The sequence below is a fragment of the Falco punctatus genome (genome assembly GCF_963210335.1).
Source record: "Falco punctatus genome assembly, chromosome: 7".
Lineage (NCBI taxonomy): Eukaryota > Metazoa > Chordata > Aves > Falconiformes > Falconidae > Falco > Falco punctatus.
Window position 1 is genome coordinate 70,977,498 of NC_137587.1, and position 12,779 is coordinate 70,990,276.

A 12,779-nucleotide genomic window follows, 5' to 3' on the forward strand; every position below is an offset into this window, starting at 1 on the left:
CGCGGGGACACACAGGCGGGAGGCGGCTTGGCTTTGTCACCGTCACCTTTATTGGGGCTGCCCCGGGGGTCTAAAGTACGCGGGCAGGGAACGCTGCCCCCGGCCTCCCCCTCCCCAGCCCGGCGGTGCCAGGGCCCAGCTGGGAGCACCAAGTCCGGCCTCGCGATCGATCCAGCCTCGGTGCTCCTTTTCAGCTCCTCAGAGAAGGGTGTTCATCAGGGCCTGCGCCTGCTTCAGCTCTGAGGAGAGAGGAGCAAGGTGGCGGGGGAGCTGCCAGCACCACAGCATCTCTCCTTGGCCCCGGCACCACCCCCTGGTCCCAGCAATCCCCCCAGCATCCTCCCCTGGTCCAAGCATCCCCTCAGCATCTCCCCCTGATCCCAGAATCCCCCCAGCATCCCCCCAGCATCTCCCCCTGGTCCAAGCATCCCCCCAGCACCAACATCCCCCCCCCCTGCCCCCAGCACCAAAATCCCCCCAGCATCCCCCCCAGCCCCCCAGGGCCAGGGGTCCCTGCTGCCACCCCTCCTCTGGTCTCACCTGCCAGCAGCACCCGGAACTTGTCAGCCGAGAGGGCCATGGGGATGGCCACTGTCTTCCCATGCTCCCTGTCCCGCACGTTGAAGATCAGGTGCACGAGGGGCTCGTTGACCTCCCGCAGCTCGCTGGAGCTGAGAGTGTAATCCACCCGCCAGCGCACCGAGCCCAGTTGGCTCACTAGGGTGGGTGGTTGGCCAGTGTCAGAACCCTGGCACCCCTGGGCAGGGTGACTGACCCCGACCCCCAAACCCCATGTCCCGGCAAGACTCAACGCTGCACTCACATCTCAGGCTACAGGCCCTGAGGCTGTCCTGTAGGGAGCTCTGCTTCTCCTCGTAGGACCGGCACAGCCCGCTGGCATGCTCTGCTCAGGGGGGAGAGACAAGACAAGAAACCCCCTGCTCACACCTGGCTGAACCCCAGTAAAGCACTCGGAGGAGCTCCTAGGGATAGATGGCACAGAGGGGAGATAGATGGCACACAGTGGCTCTGGGCGTGAAGCCGCAGTGCCAGGAGCTGCCAGCTCAGCCCTGGCACGTCCCCCCTGAGGGTCCCCCACCTTTGGGCAGCCCCAGCTGCTGCAGCTCACTTGACAGGGACTCGCTGTCCACATTGTGCTTGGCGGCACTGGAGAGGATGAAGCTGAGGACGGCGATGGTTGCCTTCACATCCCCCGACTCTGCAGGCAGGACAGAAGGTCAGCTCCACCGCCTCGGCATATGGGGCCCCTGCCACATTGCTGCCTGTCACCAGCGTGCAGCTCCCTGGGGGGTGAGTCAGCACCACTCACCCAACTTGGCATCCGAGGTCAGCTTCAGAATCTTCTCGTACTGTGGGAGGGCAGAGCATCAGCATCAGGTACCACATGGCCACATAATGCCCTCCCCACCCACATCAGCGCTGACCACTCTCACCTCTGTGTTAACAATAATAATAGTTAATATTATTACTACTGGTACTGGCTGGCAGCGTTCTCAACACCGAGGCCTGGCTTAAGACTACAAAAATCAGTACTATTGCTAATTATGCATTTATAGTGTTGCAACGCTTTGTCTCCACCCCGGCCCCCCCACGGGGGGGTCGCACTCACCTCGATGGCCTCCCCCAGCAGGTCCCGCAGCACCTGGGCGCAGATCAGCTTCAGCTTCACTGAGGACTGCGGGGGCAGAAACAGAAGTGACCACCGTGCCCAGGTAGGGGAGGGGGACACGGGCAGGGGGACACGGGGAAGGGAGGGGCGGCACTTAACGATTTTGGCCAGGGTGCTGATCTCGGCCAGGACCCAGTCCGGGCAGTCCAGGTCCCCGCAGAAGCGGAACCGCTGCGGGGGAAAGGCACAGTCAGAGCCCGCCGCAGCCCCGCCGCGCCCCCCCGCGCCGGCCCCGCCGGCCCCCTCCCCACCATGTCGCCGCCGGTCCCCGGTACCGCCGCAGATACCCGCCTCCGCGACCCGGAACCGCTACCGGGCGGCCGCCCCGCCTCTCGCCGCCTCGCCCCGCCTCTCGCCGCCTCGCCCCGCCTCTCCCCGCCCCCGCGGCGCGGCCCCGCCCCGGTGCTGCCCCGGAGCGGTGCTGGGCGCCCCCGAGGGAGCTGCAGCGGGCAGCGCTGCTCCGCCGATAGTCGCGGCAGGGCCGGGGAGCCGAGGGCCGCAGCACGGCGACGACCACTGGCCCGGGGAGGTGCCGCTGCGCCCCGCCCCTCGCTCTACAGCCCCGCCCTTCGCCCTACAGCTCCGCCCTCGCTTTACAGCCCCGCCCTTCGCCCTACAGCTCCGCCCTCGCCCTACAGCCCCGTCCCTTCCTCTCTAGCCCCGCGCCCCGCCCACCGCGGCTCCGCCCCCGGCTCCGCCCGCCCCGCATCGCTCCGGGGCTTCCCCGGGCACCAGCACCCGTGGGCGGGACGATGCTGGGCTGAGGGTCCGTCGGGCAGAGCTGGGACACCCGGCAGCGGGAACAAGCGGGACACTGTGGGGTTCAAGGGCATCAGGCAAGGACCCAGCAGCTGCCACAGGCCCAGCAGAGCCCTGGTTGTTCACACTGGTGGCCTCCAACTGCTGTTGGAGTATTATTTTTTCTTCCCCTGCTTTGCTTTTCCCCCGCTGACTCAGCCCATTTGCTGGGATTCCCCCTTTTTTGGCATGCTTGCTTTCATCACTGCAGGTCGGCTCATTCCTGCCTGCGCCTTCGGGTAAGCGTCACTTCTAGAAAACCAGCATTTAAAGAGATTTCTGTAGAATAGGTTCCTCTTTTCCTCCTAAGTGCAGGAGAACTAGTCTGGTTAGGCTGGTCAGGCTCTGGGTTATGCTTATTACCCTTCACTCACCTGCTGGGGGTAGGTGACATCCAAGAGAGGAGGTGTCAGTTCTGGGGAAGTTCTCACCCTTGCTTTGCGCAGCCAGCCCTACAGCTGTGAGCTGACAAGCAGCACCAGCACCTGCTCCGCGCCTTTGGGCATCCCTCTGATTTTCTCAAAGTTTGGGGAATGCAGCAGGTTTTTCCCCCTGAGGAACGTGCTTGTGGGTCACTTCCAGGTAGAAGCTGGCAAGGGAGGGTGGGAATTGCGGAGCACTACGTGGATTCCTTGTCTTGCAGAGTACAAGGGAGGGCTGGCTTTAGGGCTTTAGCTCCTCCTCCTCTTGGAAAGGAAGAGGGGAGCTCAGCACGTCCCTGCCAGCAACACGCAGGCTCCCTGCTCCCACAGGACCGCCCCATACAGCCTGCGAGTAGCGACAAGAGCCCCAAGGGCAGGATGAGGTCAGCTCTGCCCCTCACTGCAGCGAGGCTCTTCCTTGCCTGCCTTGGAGATCCTCGGGACTGGATGATCCTTGATTATAGAATAAAAAAAAGCAACTGACGTTTCCTTCTGAAGTGAGTATCTTCATGTACAGCCTGCTTTCTGCCTCCATACACTGGGGAAAAACATGCAGCAAGAAGGGAAAACACACCTAAGTTTGTTTTTTTTGGGGGGAAACACTTTAGCTTGTAATTAAGTAGGCAGCAATGAGAGCTCTGATCACAGGGTGCTTTGCATTTTGGGATGAAGGAAAGTACCCCACACAGGAGCAGGAAGGGCTTCTTACCCAGGGAGCAGCCCAGCACTTGATTTCCCCCAAGGCAACCCCACCAGGGGTGTATTTCCTTGGCCTTTTAACTCCCTAGCACCAGAGAGTGGTTAGTCAAGTACCGGAGAAGATGAAGCTCAGCTTATTGTAGTAAGCTAAAAGCAAAAGAAAGTAAATAGACATACGAGCTGCTCTGAGGGAAAGCACAGCATGACGATGGCAGGGAATCTCAGGCTGGCTGAGGGGGAAGCTCCATTGAGTGCTGCCTGTGTCAAGATTTTATAGCCTTGCAGTTATATAGCCTTTTTGTATGGATAACTTTGATAAGCAAGTCTTTTTCATCAATTTAGACAACATAAAGGTGTTATACCACTGGATGCGTGCTCCCCCTTAGCCAACAGGTTTTATCTTTCAAGTTTTGTTCCCTTTGAGACTGAGGTGTGAGCATGCACAGTAGGGATCCAGGGCCTCAGAAAGGAGAAATGGACCTAGCCTACACCTGGTCCTGCTTCAGCAGCAGTTTTTCTTCTTCAGCACACCTTTTTTTCCTCTCCAAACAGCAGCCTGAACCTTGCAAGGCCAGGGCAGGGGTGCCCACCACCACCCACACCACAGAAGCAAAGTCCATTCCCAGCTGGGTTTGACATTCTATAAACAGTTTAATGAAGTTCAACATACAAAAGTGATTTCTTTATACAGCTGAACATGCATCCTTCTCAGGGAGCGTTTGGCAGCTGCCACCCAATGAGCAGGGATAGCTTCTCAGCAGCTCTCCCCCACTACCCCTCTTCAGGCTCCCCCCCACCTCCCTGCCCCATTAGCTACATCTTCTCTCAGCAGACAGAGTGATTGTGCCAATGTGTATGAACATCCTCAGGGTCCTGTGGATGAGAGGGGAAAAAGTTGCTGTGCCTGCCTCCAGCAAGGGCAGGGGTGAAGTCTCCTTCCCTCCAGGGGTTTCTCCAACCCCTGCCATGGCCATCACTAGGCACAAGAGGGACGTGACTTGCAATAACAGCAGCTGTGCTTCAAGACTCCAGGTCCAAGGTATAGATTCTAATTCAAGGGACTGTAGAGGCCACTTACCTGTTCAGAGGATGCCCAGAACACTTGGTTATCCATTTCCAGGGTCTGGGTACCCACTTCAGGGTCTCTTCTGTCCCAGAGGACAGACACACCTGTCCAGCCAAGCCTCTTGGTCCCCAGACACTAGGGAGGAGAGCACAGAGGCTGCAGCCAAGCCTGGCCCCACACCAGTCCCTCTGCTCCCTGCTCACCTCACACAGGCACCAGGGCTGCTTTGCCCCAGCTTGTTTCTGTCCACCCCAGGCAGACATCACCCTTACCAGAAGAGAGATGATGGCAGCAGTAATGATACAGAGACTACACACAACCATGATGACCACACCATAGTCTGGAAAGCCTGTTTCTGGCAACCGGGGCTCCAGGGTATCCTCTGGAGGAGAGGACAGCAGTTAGTACAGCCTGCAGGACACGGGGACTTTCCATGAGGTGGCAGCCACCCACTCTCCTTCAGTACACAGGAGGCAATATATAAAATGCCAATAACTCATTTGACACCCTCCATGCCCCTTCCAGGTAACCCTTCCCTCCTGTCCTATGCCAGCATGCAGCAAATGGTCCGTGTCCAGCGCCCCAGGCTGTGCAGAGGGCACAGTTGTTACTAGAATTGTACTTTCAGATCAGCCATTGCCAGCGGGTCACCTCACCAGGCAAGGCATCTCACACTCCCTTTGCACGATGGGTCTGCTCTGCTCACACTGTGAGCACAGAGCTCCAAGCTGGTGAAGGTTGTACACCTGTACCCCAAGGGAAGCTTACCTCCCACAGCAAGAGAGTATGGGTCCACCTGGAAGGCTGAACCAGCCAAAGTCTTGTTTGGCCCAACTGAGAGCACAAGTGCCTCCAAAACTTCCAGGCTGGTCGGAGCAGGGTGCTGGAAGACCACATCCCCATGGCAGATCAAGGAGCCAGGCCTGCGGACAGGGTTGGGAAGAGCTCCAGCAGCTGCCAGTCCCACCAGTGACCTTGCAGACCCCCATGCTGGGCTGTGGCCACATGGCACAGCCAGACTCCCAGCTGGTTTTGCTCAGAGGGGCCCCAGGAGGATGTCTCTCCATTCAGGGAGGCACTGGTTTTGCATCTGCTCTTTGGGATGGAAAGGACATCCCTGGGGGTCTGGCAGGTCACTCCTGAGAGTGGGCAAATGCTTGACCACAGCTGCCTGCTGCAAACCCTTCTGTCAGGCGATACACCTGACAGCCATAACCTGGGGGTTGGTGTCTGCAGGGAGACCTCCCCTCCCCAGGTCTGTACACCCCTGCCCCAGCAAACCCTCTTCTCTCACTCACAGGAATCCTCTTATCACCACTTGCAGCAGGCTCCTGTGGTCCCTCAGGGCTCTCGCCACCTGGAAGAGAGGTTTTGCTCAGCTCCCCACCAGCCTTCGGGGGTGTTTCACCCAGCCAGACCACCCCTTCCACAGCCATTAGTGGCTGTCCCAGCTCCCTTCAGCAGGGACACAGGGCAGCTGCTGTCCTGCAGCACCCTCTGGGTCCCTGGATGCATTGTGGTGGCCTGAACTATTGAAGCACCATCAGCAGAAAGAAAATATCTTGCCACTAAAGCCTTGGTACCCGTCTTCAGCAGGTACTGGCCACTGAGGGTCTGGTTTGGACAACCCCAAGTAGTCCCTGTTCCCCCAGTAGCCCCCAGCCTCCTTTCCCAGCACCCTGGGAGGACCCTGACCCCCTCCCACCAGCCATGCCTACCACATCAGCAAGGTCTCTGGTGAGCTCCTGGTGCTCTATAGCAAGCGGATTCAGAAGGTCCTCACTGAAGTGTCTGTTGGTGATGAGGAAGGAGAGCGGGTAAACCTGCAGGCGAAGCCTGGCTCCTGAAGAGGCAAGACACAAGTGCCAGGTGAGCAGAGCCAGCAGCGAGCCCTACCGCACACAGGGACTGTCCTTACCCTCCACTGAGAGAGTGGTCAGGTCCACAGAGCAGGTTGCAAGAGCTGTCAAGGCTTGCAGAACCCCTGCAACATCAGCATGGACAATCGTGTCAAGGTAGAGGTCTCCAGTGATCTCCAGGTCCCCACTGAGGTTTCTAAGGGGAGAGGAGGGCTCTAAGCAAGGCAGGGCCAAACCCTTGCCAGTCTTCTTCCAGCAGCTCTGACTACTCGGCCCAGGGAAGATGCTCAGTTACAGTATTTGCTGCCAGCTGCACATCACCCTCCCAGGTTGCTAGTGCAGCACAACTCATCCTCTGCATCTCTGCAGCACGGCTGATTTGCTGCAGAATGCACAAGGAGTAGTGAAGGTAATTTAATGAAGCGCTTTGGAGAGGAGTAGTGGTGTCCCATACCTGAGCTGTGTGATGGAGAAGTTCCTCACATGGTAGAGGGCACTGAGAGACCGAGTCACCTAGATGGAGAGGACAGCTCATACCCCACCTCTGCTTCGGTGCACGCTACCCCACCCTGCAGGCAGCGCAGCAGCCAGCTTATGCTCATTTTCCCAGCATCATCCTTCGGAAGATGCCACCAAGGCTCACCGTACCTCACTTACCAGCCTCTCCAGGGAGGCTGTCCTGTTCCTTGCAAGCTGGAAGACAGTGAAAGAGATGGACAGCTTCTCTGAGTCCAGGTTCTCCAGGCTGAAGCCTGAAAGTTCAGAAGACAGTTATGCTCACACCTGCTCCTCCACCTGCCCTAGGTGGTCAGCCCTGAGCTCACCCTCCACCGCACGCTGAAAGCAGAAGCCAGCAGGGCAGCTGTGGGAAGGTGAATACCTTTCTGGTGGGAAGGGCTTGGGATGCACCACCTCCCAGGGCAGGAGAAGCAGGCCAAGGAGGGGAAACCAGAGAGTTTAGCAGAAGCACTGGACCACACAGGTCCAGCATGGGTCAGGAAAAAGGATAAGCGAAGATGAAGCCTTAAGTCCAAACTGGGCCAGTTTAGGATTTTATAGAAGTACAGGGAGGGCACCTGACAGCAGCAGCTTCATTGTGGGAAGATCTCCATGGCTTACCACCGGACTGGACAGATTGCGGCTCCAGATGCCAGCTGAAGATGCTCCTTCCCTTGCTCGCCTCTGTGACAACTGTCCGGATGAGGTGGGAGTTGGTGGGAGCAGGAGCATCCCCTCGGAACAGAGCCTCCCCTTGCACAACCACCGAGCCATTCCTGGGAGAAAGACAAGATGATGGACAGCCCACCTCCCCTTTGGGAGCAGCTTAAGAGCCCCACCATCCTCACATTAACACCCCACCCAAAAGAGGGGTCAGGTGGCTTTATCTGGAGCTTCAGACACTTTCACCCAGGGATCCCTTGGGACGACGGCCCTAAGGAGGGAGCATAGCCCCTCACAAGACCCTTCTGGAACATTTTGTGGACAAACCCTTCCCTCCAAGCCAAACCCACCACCCTCCATCTGTTGCCACAGGGCAGAGCTGCATACTCACAGGAACGCGAGGATGTTTGCCTGCAGGAAGGTCTCATAGGCAGACAGCATTTGTTTTAGCTAGAGGAGAGAAGCACCTATTAATCAAGCAGCTTTTACAAGGTCCCCTGTGCTAAGGGGGCACGTACCAGGAGGTGTGCGGTGCGTACAGAGGGAACTCAGCTCCATTTGCCCAGGATAGGGCCTGCCAGCACCCCCAGAGATGGTCATGGCTAAGCTGCAATACTCGGGGCTCCCATCAGCCTAGAAACAGCACCCAGGAGGGAATACCCCAGCACCAGCATGGTGTGTTACAGCCCTGCTAGCTGCCAGCAGCAAGGGGAGCCCAGGCCCACCTCACACCAAGCATCCCAGTCCAGCTCAGGTGAAGCAGTGCCAGGGATTTACTCGTTCCCACCACGCCTAGGCTGATGCAGCCTGCAGGCTCCTTGCCCCGGCAGGGCTTGTTGAAGTAGCATCTCAGCTGCACCCCCTGCACCCAGTATCTCCACCAACCAGCGCCTGCACTCACCATCAGCCTCACTTCTCCCTCCAGCTCCAGGTAACTCTCTGAAGCCCTGCTGCTCAGAGCCTCCGTGTAAGCAATGCCCAACAGCCGGAACCGCAAGGGCAGCACGTGCACAGGAGAGGGGAGCCCAGTGGGGTGGGGTGCGGGGGGCTTCGCACTCAGGGAGCCAGGTTTGCCCACCGTCACCAGCTCAGCAGGGGTGAAGGCCTCTCCTGCGGCTGCAGCGAGATCCTCTCTGGCTGTGGAGGGGTGCCGGGAGTTGACAGATTGACTGGACACAGACTCAGCACCAAGGGTCGCTCCTGGGGAGCTGGCTGCATGCACAGCTCCAGTGGAAGTCAGCAAATAAGATGGAGATGCCAAGCTTGTGGTGCTGGTGTGCTGCACCGGCTCAGAGCGACGCTCCGAAGTGGGGTTCTCAGAGCTGGCAGGGGGTACAGAGCCTGGGCTGACACGGGTGGGTCCCAGAGGTCCTGCTGGTGTCAGAAGCAGCTCGCCGTGTCCAGCTTCTTCTGCCACAGCCAACTGTCCAGGCAGCACACTCTTCTCTTCCACCTTCATGGCCTGGCGTTGCCCCACGCTGGGTCTATCCTCAGATGCTGTTGTGAGGAAGGGGTCTGGACCCAGAGATGGCCTCTGGGTAGGCGACACCAGGGGGGAGCCACATGTCACACCCACAGCTCTTGGAGAGAGGGAAAACACCATAGCAGCTCTGTCCTCACAGGGGGCTTCGGTCACTCCAGGCTCTGGGGTGGCATCAGGACCCACCAAGCTCACCCCAGTCACAGCAGGACCTGCAGCGCTGGGGGTCAAGCTCAGAGCAGGGGAAGGGTGGGCTTCAGTGGGTGTTGGCAGAGCCTGCCATTGCGGCAGGGGAGGCGCATCACTTGGTTTCCCTGAGGTGACAGCAGGTCCCCCAGGTGCTGCTGTGGGAAGGAAAGGAGCCAGCACTTGCAGGTGGCTGCTGTCATGAGCCAACACAGCATTGGGGAGAGATGCCAAGACAGTGGCCGGGAGTCCAGACCCATTTCCCAGGACCTCGGTAAAGACAGTGTCCGCCAGCAGAGCAGCTTCGCCGTGCAGGAAGGTGCCAGCAGACCATGCATCCCGGAGCATCTCGGGTGTCACAGCAGAGGGCACAGGAGGCATTTCAGTTGATGTGGACATCCTTTCCGTTGGCATAGCTGAGGGCAGCCCTGGCAGGGGCCCCAGCTGAGGAGCAGAGGGGTGGTCCTCACCCATACCATGGTCAGGTCTCACCTCTTCCTTCTGCCCATTGTGGCTCCTCATGGTGGCTCTGGCAACTGAAGCTCCATGCTGGGTATCAGAGAATCCACTGGCTGTAGACTGATGAGACGCAGGCACGCTGCTGGGAGCCTCTGCTGCTGACGCAGCTTGTGCCAAAGATGACAAACTAGTGGCTGTCACCACAGCAGGAGGCTTAGAGCTCACAGTCAGCTGGAGATCTGCTCCATGGGACACAGAGCGAGGGTCAGGGGGTGCCCCAGGGGTCCAGTCACCTCGGGGCTGGCTGGCCATGCTGTGGCTCTGGGAGGCAGTACCCAGCGCTGACAGTGATGGGACATCAGCTGGAACAGGGGCCCCCCCAGGTGAGACCAGCTGGGTGGGCACCACCCGCAGCCATGCAGCCCCCACGGAGGGGGCAGGGGTAGCAATGGGCAGAGAGGGGGGCTGCAGCCGTGCTGGGGAGGCAGCAGGGACCCAGGCAGCTGTGTGACCCTGCGTGGGGGGGCTGCCCTCCGAGCTTCTTGCTGGGCTCCAGGGCTCTGCTGTGCCCGCTGGCTGCCCAGGGTGGGGGGCTTGGGTCACCACAGGCACCTGGGGTGCATCATGTGAGCCTGGTCCTGAGCCACAGAGGCTTCCTGGAGCAAGGTGATGCCGTGAGCCAGGGCTGGGCTCACCCGTGGTCTGGAGGAGCTGAGCAGAGGTAGCAGACACCTCTGTGCCAAGCCACCGCACAGGGGACAGCATCCCAGCCAGTGCCGTGCCCCGCCGGAGCCCTGCCCCGTGCCTGGATCCAGGCTGCTGTGGGATCGTCTGAGCTGTTGAGGGAGAGGCAGGAGCTGGGGTCTGTGTCCCCAGGGTCCATCCCTTAGCATCTGCACAGTGGGTCACATCTCCTTCAAGTCCAGGGAAGCAATCTGGGGTGCCCACAGAGCCCACCAGCACCCTCCTCTGCTGCTGCATCGCTGGTTCATTGAGCGGGTCCCCATATGCTGTCACCAGATCATCACTTGTCCCTCGCTGGGGGGCTGGCAAGCCCAGCTGAGTGGGAGAAAGAGGTAGGGAGCCCAGGGTGGGCTGGGGCAGAGCACCCAGAGACCCCAGGCTGTACAGGAGGGCGGTGGCAGGCAAGCAGATGGCCAGCACCAGGAAGGCTTTGCACCGCAGCCTGCCAGCAGCGGTGGCCACACGGGCAGCAGGAGCCAGGGTCACAGCCCCTTCCCTCTCATCACAGGGCAGCATTTTTGGCTGTAAGGCAGCAACATCCACAGGGTCTGGTGGTCCTGCCCCTTGGCCCTGCTTGGGAGAGGCCATGGGGAGAGGTCAGCTGCAGAGAGGTACAGCAAGAGCTTTAGGCTGGGTCCCTTCAGGTTCCCCCCATCCCAGTCTTCCCCAGTAACTGGCCTGTCCCCAGAGCACCCCCCACACCCAAGTCAGGGACAGGAGGTTCCTCATCAGAGCATCTCTCCGGTCTCAAGCAGCACCAAGCAACTTCTCCAGCTCAAGGAAGTTTGTGCCAAGTCTCAGCATCCCCCCCAGGAGGCTCACAGTGCAGAGCAGGGCTGTGACAAGCCTTGGGCTCAGGCATTCCCCACCCAAAACACCAACATTGCCCCAGAGAGCCTCACCAGGGACAGCAAGACCTCCCAGCCCACCAGCACCCCTTACCTAGCAGCACACAAGTAGAAGAGAGCACCAAGCCCCCCACCCAGCCCTGTGCTTTTATCTCAGTTCCCGGGGGGGGGGGGGGGGGGGGGGGGGGGGGAGGAGGGAGGGTGGGTGGGGGTGGCTCCATTCCAGCTGCTCCCAATTAACACACAAACTCATTTGCACTCCCCCAGGTGAAGCTCTTTCTTGGCTAGAGGGGTCCCAGCTTCCCTCTGCTCCTCATTAAGCCCAGGCAGGCGGTTCCCCAAGCACCAGCCCTGATCATCATGGATACTCTTTGAAATGCCCTGCTTGTGGGGACCAGGTTGTGGTGGTGCTTGAGTGATTTGGGCTGAAAAACATGGTTTAAGGTGTTTGGCTCTCAGGACCGGGCAGATTTTGTATTTCTGATGGAAGCTTACAAGGGGTAGGGTGCCTCAGGGGTCCCTGCTGAATCAGCCCAGGGTGCATCACCCTAGCAGAAGAGTGCTGGGGGGCTGGTGCCATCCCTGCTGCAACCTATGGCTCTCCTGCCCTGTTTCTGATGCACAGACGCCCCCAGCAGCATCCTCCTCCTGGGCTGTCACCCAGGGAGCTCAGGACATACCCATCACGGGTGCTGGGATGTGCTCTCTTACTGATGGGCGACCCCTGGGGCTCCCAGCAACCCCAGAAAGTCAGATGCTGGATCCAGCCCTCCAGTGATGGGATGGAGGGGCTGGGCACATCATTCGTGACTTGTTGCAGGGAGCAGGCAAGTGCATTGGACGTGGTCTGGTCTGCCCAGCCCACTGGGTGGTGGTGGGTGCTGATTTGGGACACCCCCCCGCCATCCCCATAAAGGTCCCACAGTCCCACACTGGCAAGCAGAGACTGAAGCACAGCATGTTTGGAAACAAGCCAAACCCTTTTAATCAGGTGAGGCACCTCTTGAAATTCATATTCTTACAAAACATTAAATAAAGTGAAGGAACTTTCTTCCCTGGAACCTCATTTTTTATATATATATATATATATATACACAGACATATAAAAACAATTTACAATATTAACAAACACTGCTTTCTGAATCACTTTACAATGCTATGCACGGATGGGGCATGGCAAGGGAGAGCAAGGAGAACAGCAGTGTTCCCCCTTCCCCATCCCCCACATGGCCAGTACATCCCAGTGGAAAACCAGAACGGCACCCACAGAACACACAGAGCCGCCATCGCCTCCCCAGACCAGCAAACACACCTTTCAGCTAGAAAGAGTCTATGGTACTGTTTGGGTAGAGTTGTTTTTTTCTTTT

The 12,779-nt window shown here is 59.1% G+C and overlaps 3 protein-coding genes across 3 annotated transcripts; all 3 read right to left on the minus strand.

Moving 5' to 3' along the window:
• Nucleotides 1-27: 27 nt before the first annotated feature.
• On the minus strand, nt 28-2,076 carry COMMD4 (COMM domain containing 4). Its single transcript, XM_080395466.1, has 9 exons — nt 2,060-2,076; nt 1,942-2,019; nt 1,790-1,861; nt 1,631-1,696; nt 1,331-1,370; nt 1,100-1,219; nt 824-904; nt 541-717; nt 28-239 (listed from the first exon to the last, which is right to left on the minus strand). Exons 2-9 carry the CDS (start codon nt 1,942-1,944, stop codon nt 199-201), a joined length of 600 nt encoding a protein of 199 aa, XP_080251592.1. The 5' UTR covers nt 1,945-2,019; nt 2,060-2,076; the 3' UTR covers nt 28-198.
• A 3,251-nt stretch (nt 2,077-5,327) lies between these two features.
• Nucleotides 5,328-7,136, minus strand: LOC308067489 (uncharacterized protein; the record flags this gene model as incomplete). Its single annotated transcript, XM_080396363.1, has 6 exons — nt 5,328-5,598; nt 5,974-6,032; nt 6,394-6,518; nt 6,594-6,730; nt 6,989-7,047; nt 7,098-7,136. The coding sequence occupies 6 exons, from the start codon at nt 7,134-7,136 to the stop codon at nt 5,328-5,330; spliced, it is 690 nt and encodes a 229-aa protein (XP_080252489.1).
• LOC308067137 (uncharacterized protein) lies at nt 6,724-11,600 on the minus strand. The gene is made up of 3 exons (XM_080395467.1): nt 8,087-11,600; nt 7,654-7,808; nt 6,724-7,286 (listed from the first exon to the last, which is right to left on the minus strand). Exons 1-3 carry the CDS (start codon nt 8,134-8,136, stop codon nt 7,174-7,176), a joined length of 318 nt encoding a protein of 105 aa, XP_080251593.1. The 5' UTR covers nt 8,137-11,600; the 3' UTR covers nt 6,724-7,173.
• Between the last annotated feature and the right edge of the window lie 1,179 nt (nt 11,601-12,779).

Bases quoted from the DNA above. Each gene is read 5' to 3' on its own strand.
- LOC308067137 (XM_080395467.1), bottom strand. From the start codon at position 8,136: ATGCTGTCTGCCTATGAGACCTTCCTGCAGGCAAACATCCTCGCGTTC. The intron at 7,809-8,086 runs GTGAGTATGCAG...TCTTTCTCCCAG, and splicing joins GCAAACATCCTCGCGTTCCT to GAATGGCTCGGTGGTTGTGC. The intron at 7,287-7,653 runs GTAAGCCATGGA...CTGAACTTTCAG, and splicing joins GCAATCTGTCCAGTCCGGTG to GCTTCAGCCTGGAGAACCTG.
- COMMD4 (XM_080395466.1), bottom strand. The intron at 718-823 runs GTGAGTGCAGCG...CACCCACCCTAG, and splicing joins CAGGGCCTGTAGCCTGAGAT to TGAGCCAACTGGGCTCGGTG. The intron at 240-540 runs GTGAGACCAGAG...CTCTCTCCTCAG, and splicing joins GTTCCGGGTGCTGCTGGCAG to AGCTGAAGCAGGCGCAGGCC.